Source organism: Aulonocara sp. 'chitande type north' Nkhata Bay, linkage group LG22, assembly GCF_057382095.1.
Source record: "Aulonocara sp. 'chitande type north' Nkhata Bay isolate Kocher_YH1m ecotype deep benthic linkage group LG22, A_spYH_male_GT1.1, whole genome shotgun sequence".
NCBI classification, from domain to species: domain Eukaryota; kingdom Metazoa; phylum Chordata; class Actinopteri; order Cichliformes; family Cichlidae; genus Aulonocara; species Aulonocara sp. 'chitande type north' Nkhata Bay.
The window spans coordinates 18,922,220-18,935,157 of NC_141364.1; the positions used below are offsets into that span (position 1 = coordinate 18,922,220).

The 12,938-nt window shown below is 38.7% G+C and overlaps 1 protein-coding gene across 1 annotated transcript; it reads left to right on the plus strand.

The window, feature by feature from the left end:
- Positions 1-763: 763 nt before the first annotated feature.
- Positions 764-10,101, plus strand: LOC147304028 (uncharacterized). Its single transcript, XM_086280356.1, has 7 exons — positions 764-2,973; positions 3,056-3,244; positions 5,576-5,719; positions 5,812-6,813; positions 8,188-8,346; positions 8,794-8,889; positions 8,968-10,101. The coding sequence occupies exons 3-7, from the start codon at positions 5,717-5,719 to the stop codon at positions 9,286-9,288; spliced, it is 1,581 nt and encodes a 526-aa protein (XP_086136482.1). The 5' UTR covers positions 764-2,973; positions 3,056-3,244; positions 5,576-5,716; the 3' UTR covers positions 9,289-10,101.
- Positions 10,102-12,938: the final 2,837 nt, after the last annotated feature.

Sequence of the window (12,938 nt, forward strand, 5' to 3'; positions counted from 1 at the left end):
CTTGGAGCAGAGAAACACGGTGTATTGTTGCTTTTCTCTATTGTATAAGCAGCGCCCGACTGTCAGAAACGCTCTGTGCGGGTAGCAAAGTCGGATCCGACGCACATCCAGGAATCCGTGTGAAAGAAAGGTCTCGCTGCAGCTAGGCTCTCAGGATAGTCAGGCTTTTATTTATATTTGCATTCTGGTGCGTTAAAGCAGCCTCTGTGTCCCGCTTGGATCCTCATTCCGAAAATTCAGATATTTAAATAAAATGGTGAATTGGCTAGTGATGAGGAGCCACTTAGATCCGTAAAATGAGGTTTGATTAAATTAAACTCTTATGAACAGCTATGAACTCTACCTCTCTGCTGATGTGTTCCAAACAAGCAATGTTTTCTACACGTCCAAACTGTGTGCTAACTACCTCACACCGCTGTGTCTGGGATCCGAAAAAATAAAAAGTTAAAACGCTATACCTTGCGGCAGTTGTGAAGTGCTGAGGAAACTACTGTGTGTCTGATGGGGTGTTTTTATATAGGTGGACTTGGTTTCAGTTGGCCTCTGACATGATAAGATAAAATAAAGGAAACTGATTGTAATGGAACTACAGTGCTGGGATGCTCTTGATAAGGGAGCCTCTTTTATTGTTTTATGACTTGTTTTGCTGACTGTTGAGGGCCTAACTGTAACCAACTCTGTCTAACTGTTGCAGAGTTAAGAATCTGTAGTTTTTAGAAGTAACACAAGAAAAGTTTATTTCTAAAGGAATACACTGTAAAAAATCAAACTTGCAGTTGTTGAGCTTACAGTCATTTCTTTCACAATTCAACAATAAAAGTTCAGTTGGCCCATAAACTCAAATACATTAAGGGTTTCAACTAATCATTTAACGTTTTGGAGCAAAAGTTGGTCTCAGATGAAATTTATTGCTGGCAAAATGAATGAATTCAAGTTTTACATGAGTTGAAGCTGTTGGCGCCTTTCTGTGCCTGAGTACGCATGCGCATCTCATATTTTTGGATGCTACGGGGTCTACTTTGCGCTTTTGCAAGGACTGAAAGCCACCTGCCCGTCTGCCTTAATGAGAACGTGAGGCTAGGAGCTGTTCATCTCAAGTTTCTAAAGGCAAGTAATGTTTCTTTTATTATATCAGACAGTATATGTTTGAACAGTCTCAATTTGTCTGTTAGAAATATCACAACTGAAGTTCTTCGTATTTTTCCGAAACTTAGCATAGCATTACTTTCTTGGCTAAGAAGCCTTGTGGCTTATGGGTATGTGTTTACTATATCATTTAAGATTCCATGTCACAAACTACGTGCCATGTCACAAAACAATGAAAATCCGACAAACTTCGCTACTAAAGAGTCGCGCTCATATCTGACAAGCCTCCGCGACACCCCCTATGCGTATTTCATGAAGTGCAGTCTGTGGCCGCCATACCACCGAACGAAACAAAATAGGCTGGCTCACTCATGACCAACGGCAGCAACCCCCCACCGCTATTTAAATAAAATAAAATAAAGTTCGGGGGCGCCTGCTGCCATGTCGTTTAATTTGTTCGAATCACATCTAGCCAATAAAATGTGTGCTTTAGTTTCTGTGTGAACGGGGTGGTGGAGTCCTCATGGCCAGCGAGCTCCACTAAATGAAATATGAGATGTGACAATATAGTTTATATCGATATAGTCTACATTATCATTATACTCGTGGAGCCGCAAGTTTGCCTCTCTTTCGTCCACTTTTGTCTCTACGCTGTGTTACTCCGCCTCTCTCCTTCACTGAACACAACTCCCCCTCCCCCATCGCTTCACCTGCAGGCAACGACAAGATGGACACGGCAGCTATCAAAGAGGAGCTGGTCGGTAAAAAGAAAACATTTGAAGATTACTATTTTAGTACTGTCAGCGTAAAGTTAATGCCATAACTGCATTAACGGGGCAAATCTCCGTTAACTAGTTACCGCGGATCACCCCGTGCGTGGGGCTGGGTGGCGTTAGTGAGCTAACCGGGCTAACGCGTTGACGCACGGCCTAAAATCCTTTCATCTCAAAAATCGACAGTCTGCCTTATGTATGAATTCTGGTTGTGCTTACTGACCTCGAACCAATTTTATGTGGTACACAGCTTAAAAAAATATGTCAAAAAATGTTTTGGTACGACTTTGGTAAGCTATGAAGCTGCACTGCTTGATGGATTGTTGGAGCATTACGGCTACCGAGGAGCCTCGCAGAGTGATACGTACTCTGCTTCAACGTAATATTACCATATTATGCGTGTAAGGACCATAAATGGCGCCTGTAAGAGACACGGTTACAAAGAGGATTTCAAACTCCAGGCTGTCAGTTGCGCAGTAGAACTTGGAAACAGAGCAGCTGCAAAATCTGTCTTTGTTATTATGCTCAGCATCTTTTATTTTACATTTTGACTGCACAATTGTGAGCTTTTTGTTATGCACAAAACAACATTGTTTTGGTTTATTTATGGAGCACCATTAATAAATGCACTGATAATTTAAACAGATGCTTCAGGAGTTTTATCCCACTCATACTCTCAATCCAATGTTTGTCATTCTAAGTTGTAAAACCAATCACACAAAATTATCCTTGGCTTACATAATACATCCCAGTATACTGTTGGTGCATTCCATGTAGAATACAATTTGTTAATAATAAATTAAATAAATTAAACATTTGATGTAATGTATGTTTTGTAAATTATTTGTTTTACTGTGTTTCACATGGCATTTTACAAGGCAGAATCAGCTCACTTTAGTGAGCCAAAAAAATTAGGACAGGAGAAAAAAATTCTTAAGTAATGTCAGGAAGCTGGTATTTTATTTTAAAACTAATTGCTATTTTTATTTATTTAGAGAATTAAAAGCCAACTCCAGACCACTGCTTGTCCTGATTTATGAGGGACTGATGAGGAGTTGGTAAGGAGAGGAATCAGAACAGGAGTGCCTGCCCCCCGCCCCAAACACATTATCAGGTAATGTAACTTTGGTAATTTGAGATTAATTCAGGTTTCTTTTGAATTGTTGACACTGTCCTCTCCTCTCTTCTCATTATAGCTTTTGTATGCAGTGCCAGTTCTGCTCTTTTGTCTGTTCAAGCCAAGAAGTACTCTTAAGACATCACCAGCTACGACATAGAAGAGGATTTCATTTGCCCTGTGTTTACAGTGACTGCGTCTGTTCGTTCAGGACACGAGGGGCATTGAAGTCTCACCTTAGCAGATCACACAACAGGGCTAAGAAAAGGCAGGAGATCTCAACATTTTTTTGTGATTTTTGTGAATTTAAGGAAAACTGCTCACAGCATACATTTATTTCACATATTTTAAGGCACTTAAAAAAAAATCAGACTGTATCCTGTCCTTTCCAAAAATGTGACTATGCTACCAACAATTTAACAACCTTTACGTCACACACAAGCAGAAAGCACAAAAACTCAAAAGATATAAAAAACTGTATTAGACTGATTTCTCATGCAAATGCATGTCCTAGTGAAAGTAGCTCCCCTGATAAATCCTTAAATACCTCTCAGGAGCCAGAGACATTACCAAGTGGTTCAGGTGTAGCATCAAGTGATAAAGAGGACAATGAGTTTGTAGATTACCAATGTCTTGAACATAAAATAGCTAGACTTTTTCTATGCATGCAAACATTGTTACATGTTTCTAAAAGTGCTTTGCAGAGAATTATTGAGGAAATTAGTGACATTTTAAAATTTTCTCAGGTTCATTCATTTCAAAGAATCAAACAGGTGCTTGCTGAACAGAACATTGAGGCAGATGATGATGTAATTAAAAATATAAATGATGCACTTTTCAAAACCAACCCATTAATTATCTCAACAGAACCAAAAGGTGCATTATCTACTGATTACAAGAGAAATATTTATTTCAAGAATAATTTTCATGTAATTGAGCCTACAGAGTACATCTACAAAGCGAGAACTAGAAATACATTTGTTTATGTCTCAGTAAACCAGGTCTTGGAGAACTTATTGAAAGAGAAAAGTTTCTTTGAAAAGTTAGCATTTGATAAAGAAATTAGTGAAGGTTACAGATCATTTAGAGATGGGCAGTATTTCAAAAACAACAAGCTTTTAGGATTGCAAGATACTTGCATTAGTTTAGCTTTGTATATTGACGACTTTGAAATATGCAACCCTTTAGGAACATCTCGAAAAATTCATAAAATAACTGCTGTCTATTGGGTTGTACTCAACTTATCTGCAAGGTTTCGTTCTACATTACACTCAATACAGCTTGCTCTTCTTGGTAAAAGTGTAGACGTTAAACAGTTTGGGTATGATGCTTTTCTTTATCCACTCATTGAGGATTTAAAATGTCTTGAAAGCACAGGGGTGTATGTTGAATCTTTAAATAGTTTTTTAAAGGGAACTGTATTTTGTGTCTGTGCAGATAACCTTGGGGCTCACAGCCTTGCAGGCTTTTTGGAGTCCTTTAATGTCGACAAATTTTGTCGATTTTGTAGTATTGATAAACATCAGATTGCAGCTCTTGATCCTACAGAATTTCCATTAAGAACTGTGGAACAGCATAACATTTTTCTAGAAGAGCTTGAGGATGGTCAAAGACAAAGTGTGTGTGGTGTCAAAGGTTCCTGTGCCTTAAGTGCGTTGTCCTATTTTCATCCAGTCACTGGATTTCCTCCAGATATATTACATGATTTCTTTGAAGGTGTTGTCCCTGTGGAATTGTGTTTGTGTCTTCAAGATTTAATCAGAAAGGGTTTTATTACATTTGAAGGATTAAACAAACGTATAAAATCATTTCCATATAAATTCTCTGATAATCTCAACAAGCCACAACAAATTACAAAAGCCAGTTTTGGAACAGGAAGAGTGAGTGGCAATGGACATGAAAACTGGACACTTTTGCGTTTGCTGCCTTTTATCATTGGGACCCGTATACCAGAACATGAGCCATCATGGGAAGTATTGATGGACCTTAAGGAGCTTGTTGAAATTGTTGTCTCGACAACTCTATCAGAAGAAATATTGTCATACTTGGACACCAAAATATTGGATCATCGACGATTACTGATAGAGACTTTTCCTGATTTTAATTTGAAGCCAAAACACCACTATATTGAACATTATAGTCATCTTGTGCGTTGTTTTGGTCCCTTAGTTGATTTGTGGACTATTCGATTTGAATCTAAGCACAACTTTTTCAAGAAAACTGTGCATGATGTCCAATGTTTTAAGAATATACTACTAACACTTTCTTCAAAGCATCAACAAATGATGGCATACTTGTTAGATGGTCACAGTCTTTTTAAACCAAGTCTGCATGTTGATAATATTGACACAGTTGACATCTGTTTCTTGAATGAAAATCTTCAGAAGTGCTTGAAACTGAAATATCCACAGGTAAAAGCTGTGTCATTTGCTAAATGTGTTTATCTGTATGGGACCCAGTATGTTAAAGGCATGATCATTTCATCAGGACAACTGAGTGGACTACCTGAATTCTACAAGATACTGAACATTTTGGTAGACTCTGGGAAAGTGTCATTTGTTGCTACAAAGCTCTCCTCTTGGTTTATGGAACACTACAGATCATATCGGCTTGACAGCAGCTACAAAGATCTGGAAATACTTGACCCAGAAGATTTGAATGATTACCACCCTTTAGCTGAATACTGCGTAGATGGACAACTGATGGTGACACCTGTTACGTGCCTCCTGCATTGAAAGTGATGGTATGTATTATTCATAAATAGTTTTCAGTTGATTACTTTGAATTTGTCAATTATTTAGAATTGCGCCCTTTTTTTTTGGTTTGTCTTCACAGGCCCTGTTACTGCGAGTCCACGTCAGTCCAAAACTTATCAGAAAAATCCAACTGTCCACTGTTCCAGAATCTGTGAAGCAGCTTCAAGATGAACTACAAGCAAAGCTTGGACTTGAAGGTGACTTTGCAATACAATATGAAGACCCAGATTTTGGGAACGCACTTTGCAACCTGATGGATATTAAGGAGCTACCTGCTGGACGGGCAGTGTTGCACCTCATTTGGGAGGAAAATGCATCAGCCTCGCCACCACAGACTCCATCTGATCATAGCGCTATCTCATCTATTGATACAGCCAGTGTGAGTTCAGCATCTTCTTTCAGCCCATCCTCATCCACAAAGACCTACATGCGTAGCACTTCACAGTGGCCAAATCCATTTCCTATCCCAACCTTTTCCTATGATGTAGCGTTAAAACTTCGCAAGGGCAATGAGGTATATGAGAAAGCAGGGGCAAATTTAAGTGTAACAAGAGACATCAAGATGGAAATTCTAGACAAGTTGGCACAAGAAATGTTTGCAATCAAAGCGTACCCTGACAAGAATGAAATAACATCTGTTGCACAGGAGCTAGTTTCCAAACATCCCTGCCTCAAAGAGCCTGGCAATGGCACAGGATATGATGGTTGGGCAACAAGCATTAAGTTCAAGCTTGGCAACTACCGTTCCAAGCTAAGTAAAGCTGGATGTAGTGAAGTTGCAGTCAATCGAAAAAGAAGAGGGGAAGAAGATGACAGTGGCTCAAATAGATTTTCCTTAAAGAAACCAAAGCGAGGTGAAGTCAACTTTATCCCTGATGGCCCAGAAAACTACAATGATGAGTCTCTTGAAAATGAAAGATGCATTTTGGAAGATGAAATGAAGAAGAGGGATAAGAACATGGCACTCATCACCCAAAAGATGGACATCACATTCTCTCTCAGGAGGAAAGAAGTTGTGGAGATGCAGCCCTTGGTCAAGGAAATGCAGCTCAGATGGCCAGCTCTCTTCTTGAAAGAACAGGTAAGATAATCTCTTAAATATTTAAAGGAAAACTTCCGTTTTTTTTTTTTCTTCTTCCCTTTTTCCCCAGTGTGGTCTTATTTCTAAAATGGAAAACGTTCATTTATTCACCCAGAAAAATTTCAAGGCATTTGGAGTTGTTAGAAAGAAATTTTAATCCCAATGTTACGAGTCAGTCGTTTTGCAAGAGAGAGCTGAGCCACGGTTATGGGGAAAGGATTCACTGAGACAACTAAGAAATGCCTGAATTAAGCCAAAAACCACTCTGGAGGGTTTTTAATCTAAGGAAATAACATTAAAATGTGTTTAAAAGCTCCAAAAAGTTGATTTTACATGATATAGGACCTTTAAAAGCATCTGTTTGTATCACTCCAATATCTTGTAGAAAAGGTTGAAGGCTCGCGATGAGCTAACAATGCTAGTGGTAAAATATAAAAAAAATACTTGGCTCTAAAAATATGAAGCTAATTTTGGTATTACCAACAACTATTGAAGTGAAATCTATTTACTTGTCAACTTGCTGTGTATAATAACGGATTGCTTTTATTTCGCTCTTCTCTGGGCACCCAAAGCGCTTTACAATTCCACTACTCACTCACTCTCACATTCACACATCGGTGCAGGGAAACCACAGTTGTAGCCACAGCTGCCCTGGGGTAGACTGACAGAAGTGACGCTGCCATATCGCGCCTCTGGCCAACACCAGTAAGCGGTAGGGTAAAGGGTCTTGCCCAAGGACACAACGACCAGGACAGAGAGAGCTGGGGATAGAACCAGCATCCTTCCGGTTACAGATGAGCTTCCCAACCCCCTGAACCACGGTCGCCGCAATGACGTGTCTTCACTGGGCATCTAGAATCTTTTGGTGCTGACCCTTAGCAGGCAACAGCCATGAAACTCACAGAACAGGATTGAGAAAGTCACTTACGTGTTATGAAAGTATACAAATTTGACCACAGGATGTTATTCTTACTTCATTCCTACATAACTATAAAATTAATGGAATTTTTTCAATGAATTTAAAATACAATTTATTGATTTATTTCTTTTCTGCAATGAATCCTGTAACAATTGAAACCATTATTTTGTCTTATCAACATTTGATTAGGTATTCTATAGACTTACTGTAAGATCTGCCGATCAGATTTTTCTTGGGTTTTTTTTTTTTGGTTTTTTTTAATACGTCAGTTATAATTTGTACCACCACTACCACTAAAGGAAAAAAAAAAAAATCCAATCAAGGCCTGACCAATAGATCAACCGAGACTAAATGTTTTGAAATTAAGCTCTTTTAACCAAATTTGAAAACAATGTGATTTTTATATAATGTACCTTTAAAAGTTTTCTTCTATATTTTTTTTTGTTGCTTTGTAGATTTGTGCGGAATTCTCACGCATTACCACCAAGGATCTCATGGGGACCTTCTTGACTGCCCTCGACACTTACTCACTTCGGCTGATTAAGCTGTATCGAATTAGAAAAGCTGCTTTCCGCAATGACATGGATTCCCTGTTGCAGAAGTTTGATGAACAGGTAATATATAAAAATGTATTTGTGTCTGGTTTATGAGGAACCTGAAGTTCCCACTGTAACGAAAGATACTTTATTAAATATTTACTAAATTGATGTAAAAATTGTTAGTTTTCAAAAAGTGTGTCCTGAATGGGATTATAAGCTAACAAGCAGCGCTGTGTTTGGCAGATTGCAGGTCATGACAGACAGTTCAACTCTCATCCCACTCATGGCACTTTTTGTTATAAATGTTGTAATAAGTGTGCTACATTTGTTGCACATCAAAATTACTTAAAAAATAAATAAATAAAAAAAATCTGACAAAAACATGACCAATTATCTGTAATAACTCATTTCAACATCTTATTTCTTAAGGCTGTATTTTGAGCAACAACACTTAATGTGTTTTAAAAACAAAATGGTAGGTTTATAAATGAGACTGAGTCTTATTTGATTTCCTTGTTTTAGGTCTCAAACATAGTCCAGCATCGACGAACCATCAGTTTGGAAGGGTTACCGATATTTGTTCGCGACGACGAGACCAAACTCTTCTTAACATGTCTGGTGAGTATGCAAATCTACTCAATCTTCAGTTTTGGTTTTCAGAGACTTATATGTACTGTTGTTTTTTATTTTGCATAGGATACAGATCCAGTTGAGAGGGCAACCCGAGGTGTTACGGTGGGCATCCTCACTGTTCTGGAGGACTACGTGGGACCCAACTCGCAGTCCACAGTGGTCAACACTGCCATTGTTTTGGAAGAGGACATTATTCTTGATGATCTGCCAGACCTTCCCACTGCCTTTGCCTACTTGTTTGGCCTACTTTATGGGCTCAACATGGAGTTTCCCAAAGAACTCAAGTACACATTTGAAGCTGTGCAACACATTTTTATGGAGTTGACATCTACCTGTTCCCAGAGGATAAGAAGCTTCAAAACCAAGCTCTTAACCAAAGTCTAACCTATTTGACAACATGTTCAACTCAAATACAACTTGTGTAAAACAGAATGCAGCAATTTGTTTTGATTTACAGTTTTTGGGTTTTGTGGCAAGTTGCTCTGAAAAAAGTTCATTTCTGTCTTTAAGAAAACTAAGGTGCAGAAAGTTCTGAATCAATGTCTTCTGTTCTAACTTTACTTAATGTGGCTTGCATGACTGATTGCAGATTTCATGTATAACATGTTATTATAAAATGTTGAAAGGTTTTATTCTAACTTGAGCTGTTTTAAAAAAATTTTATAATCTGGTTTTAGGTACATTTGTATTAGTTTTATAACAAATGTGGCGCGATACTGAACTTCACAGGAAATTGGAGTGTTGATTACTATTAAAAGACAAGTGGTGGAAAAATTTGTTTGAAAGTTGTTTGCTGTATGGAAACCAGATAGAAGTTGTTCACATCCTGCCATCTGATGTTTTGAATCCGTTTGTTAGTGACTATCTATCAAGATAGGTTTGATATTCTGTCTGACAACACCACCTTTAAAATTGGATGAGTAACATTTGTTACAAAAATTTGACTTTTTTTGTGTTTTTGGAAGGACTTTATTTGTGGCTGAATGTTGTCAGTATGTTAAAAATGGCTGATCTCAAAAGTCAACATTGTCAGTGGTGCAGTTGTGTTTGAACACAAAGTTATTTGAAAATCAACTGTGTAAACATTCATTGGTACAACAGGGAGCACCTCATGAAAACTATGAAAGATACTTTTTCTAAACTTTAGGAAATTGATTGGCAAAACAAAAAAAAATATGTTGTGTAAACTTTAGGAAATACGTTGCCGAAACTAAAACTAATACCTTTTGTAAACTTTACGAAATACGTTGCCGAAACTAAAACTAATACCTTTTGTAAACTTTACGAAATACGTTGCCGAAACTAAAACTAATACCTTGTGTAAACTTTAGGAAATACGTTGCCGAAACTAAAACTAATACCTTGTGTAAACTTTAGGAAATACGTTGCAAAAACAATAAAATATGAGTTGAGAAAAAGGACAATTATTAATTTTGTCAACACAAAAACATTAGCTAAAGCAACTTATCTCCTAAACTTGAAATTATAAGTTATCCATCAGAACCTAAAAACGTAAATGCAGTCGGTTGCCTTGAGTTTTTAAGTTTTAGCAACGTTTTTTTTTTTACAGTGTACCTGTTGTTTGTGGTGCTCTATTTAAAACTATTAGTGAAGGAAATTGCCTTCCCGGGTTTCCTCCGTGGCGTGAGCGATAAGCAGAGTTCTGTCCTTTCCTTCTAAGATTCCTAATTATTTAAAGTAACACTCAGGTATGCCATTCAGCGTGTTAGTACGAGCTCGGGAGCAGCTTGGGAGAACAAGAAAACAGAGACTGCTTTAGGTTGCCTTCCCAATCGACTCAAAGGTTTATTTAGTACATAACAGCTTATATAGAGAAAAAAAAGGTTCGTGTGTCAGCTTTCCCAGTTCAAACCGGTACAGACCAAATAAGGAAACGTCTTCCTGCCTTGTGAGCAAAGAAGTATCCTGTGTGTAGTTTATCAGTTCAGCTACAATTTATGATCATCCCAGCAAAATACACAGAATACAGAGTTCTTTCATTAGTGAATTCTGAAACAAACCACCTAGCCTTTAACGAGCCTTTTCCAGGAGATAAAGAAAAAGGGAGGATGGGAGTAAGGAAGTGGTCTCATCTCTGTGGTGTTTTCGACCTTGGGGTACCAGCTTGTGAGTCCTACACATTAATTCTTGGGTCACAGAGAAAGAGAAAAACAACTAGTAGATGGGCCATATTGAGTAACAGTTTTCCTGTATAAAACAATATCCTGTAAATGCTACTATGGTATCAAAATATCATAACAATTAGTGTCATGAACCAAAGTTCAGCGCACAAGCTGGACCCAGAAGCAGAGCCAACACACACAGGAGTACGAGAAAATAAACTTTATTTTTAACTGAAGGTGTCCCGGGAGGGTAGAAGGAAAACACGCGTGAAACTCGAGAAACCAAGGGACCGGGAGATGAGTCGCGCAGGAACGCCGAAAACGGGACTGTGGGAGGCTGCAACAGAAAAAGGACAAGAATTATTGGGGCGCGGGGAAATAGCAGCATACGTGGGGGAAGAGTATGAGTCTTACGGTGACAGCGGGGCCGTGGGAGCCGGAGGGAGGGGTGAGGGTCCGCGCTAAATTTGCAAAGTTACTGATTTAAAAATTATATTTTTGAATTTTTAATTGCATGACAAACATAAGAGAGTGATATTATACCCCTTTCGTCAAAAAAAGTGACAGGTTACTTCCGGAGCTCATTAATTATTCATGAGCTCCGGAAGTCCGGAAGTAATTAAATTATTCATGAGCTCCGGAAGTAGGAAGTAATTAAGTAATAAAAATATGATATTCATAAAAATATGATATTCATAAAAATATGATATTCATAAAAATATAATTGATTATTTAGAAAGTTTCTTATATATCAAAAAATAGCATTCTTTTATTTCTTTAAGCAATTAAATTTTTATTTTAATTTTTTTATGCTCAAAAAACGCCATCTGGTGGCGGGTCAGTGTGTGTGCGCGCGCCCGCGCGCGCCCGAGGCTGTGTGTCTGGGCGCGCGGGGGCGCGCCCGTGTCTCCGGACCGTGCTCTCTCGGGCTCCGTGCTCATGTGTTTAAAAATGTATTAAACCATATTAAAATTGTTTAGTTAAACTTGTGCTTTTGTAACGTTCAGTATGGCCACAAACACATGCTGCATGCCTTGGGGGAAAACTTTATTTCGATTTATATGCATTTGTAGATTTAGAATAAAACTCATACTCGCGATCCCCTAACCCTCCTTAGATACATAAGCAGGGAAAACTCCTTAAAAAACCCTCCGCGATTTCTCCAAAACCCTACAATAACTTGTTAGGGTACCCCCTCTATTCCCAAAACCTTATATTCGATAACAGGGGAAATCCTGAAAAAATCCTTAGTCTTTTTTCTCAAATTCAGCGCCCCGCGGCTCCCTTCATGCTCAGCCAAACAAAGCCAAAACTCCTTTTAAAAATTTCTCCGCGATTTCTCCAAAACCCCTAGAATAACTTGTTAGCTACCCCTCTATTCCCAAAAACCTTATATTCGATAACAGGGAAAATCCTTATTCTTTTTTCCTTCAAAAACTTCCCTCTTACTAGCAAGCTCTAAAATTCAACGCACACTCTAAGTTCTACCTCGCTCTTAATCTCCGATCCACAACTTCTTGCAGAGCACAATTTTTTCCTGCTTGTTCGCTCCCCGCTCTGCTCCCTAATGCGCTGCTTACCTCGTTTGAAAATTCCCCCCTTAGACCAACTCCGCCTCACTGCGCCCCGCTGCCAATCACATAACCCTTGCACCGCTCCCTTCGCACCCCGGTTAGCCAATCCGCTCCAGGTCTGATTTTACGATCTCCCGCTGAGGTTAAGACTATCTTCGAACCCCCAGAAGACATCTGACTTCAGACGTATCAACAACTGGCGCCGCTCAGACTGCTTGCGAGTTCGCATAGGGAGCGGCCGATTTCAACAGCAACTTGCGTCTCTTTCCTTATCCGCATATCATTCGGTAAGTGTTAATCTTCCTCTCTAACTACATTTTTGCATTTTCCTTTTTAC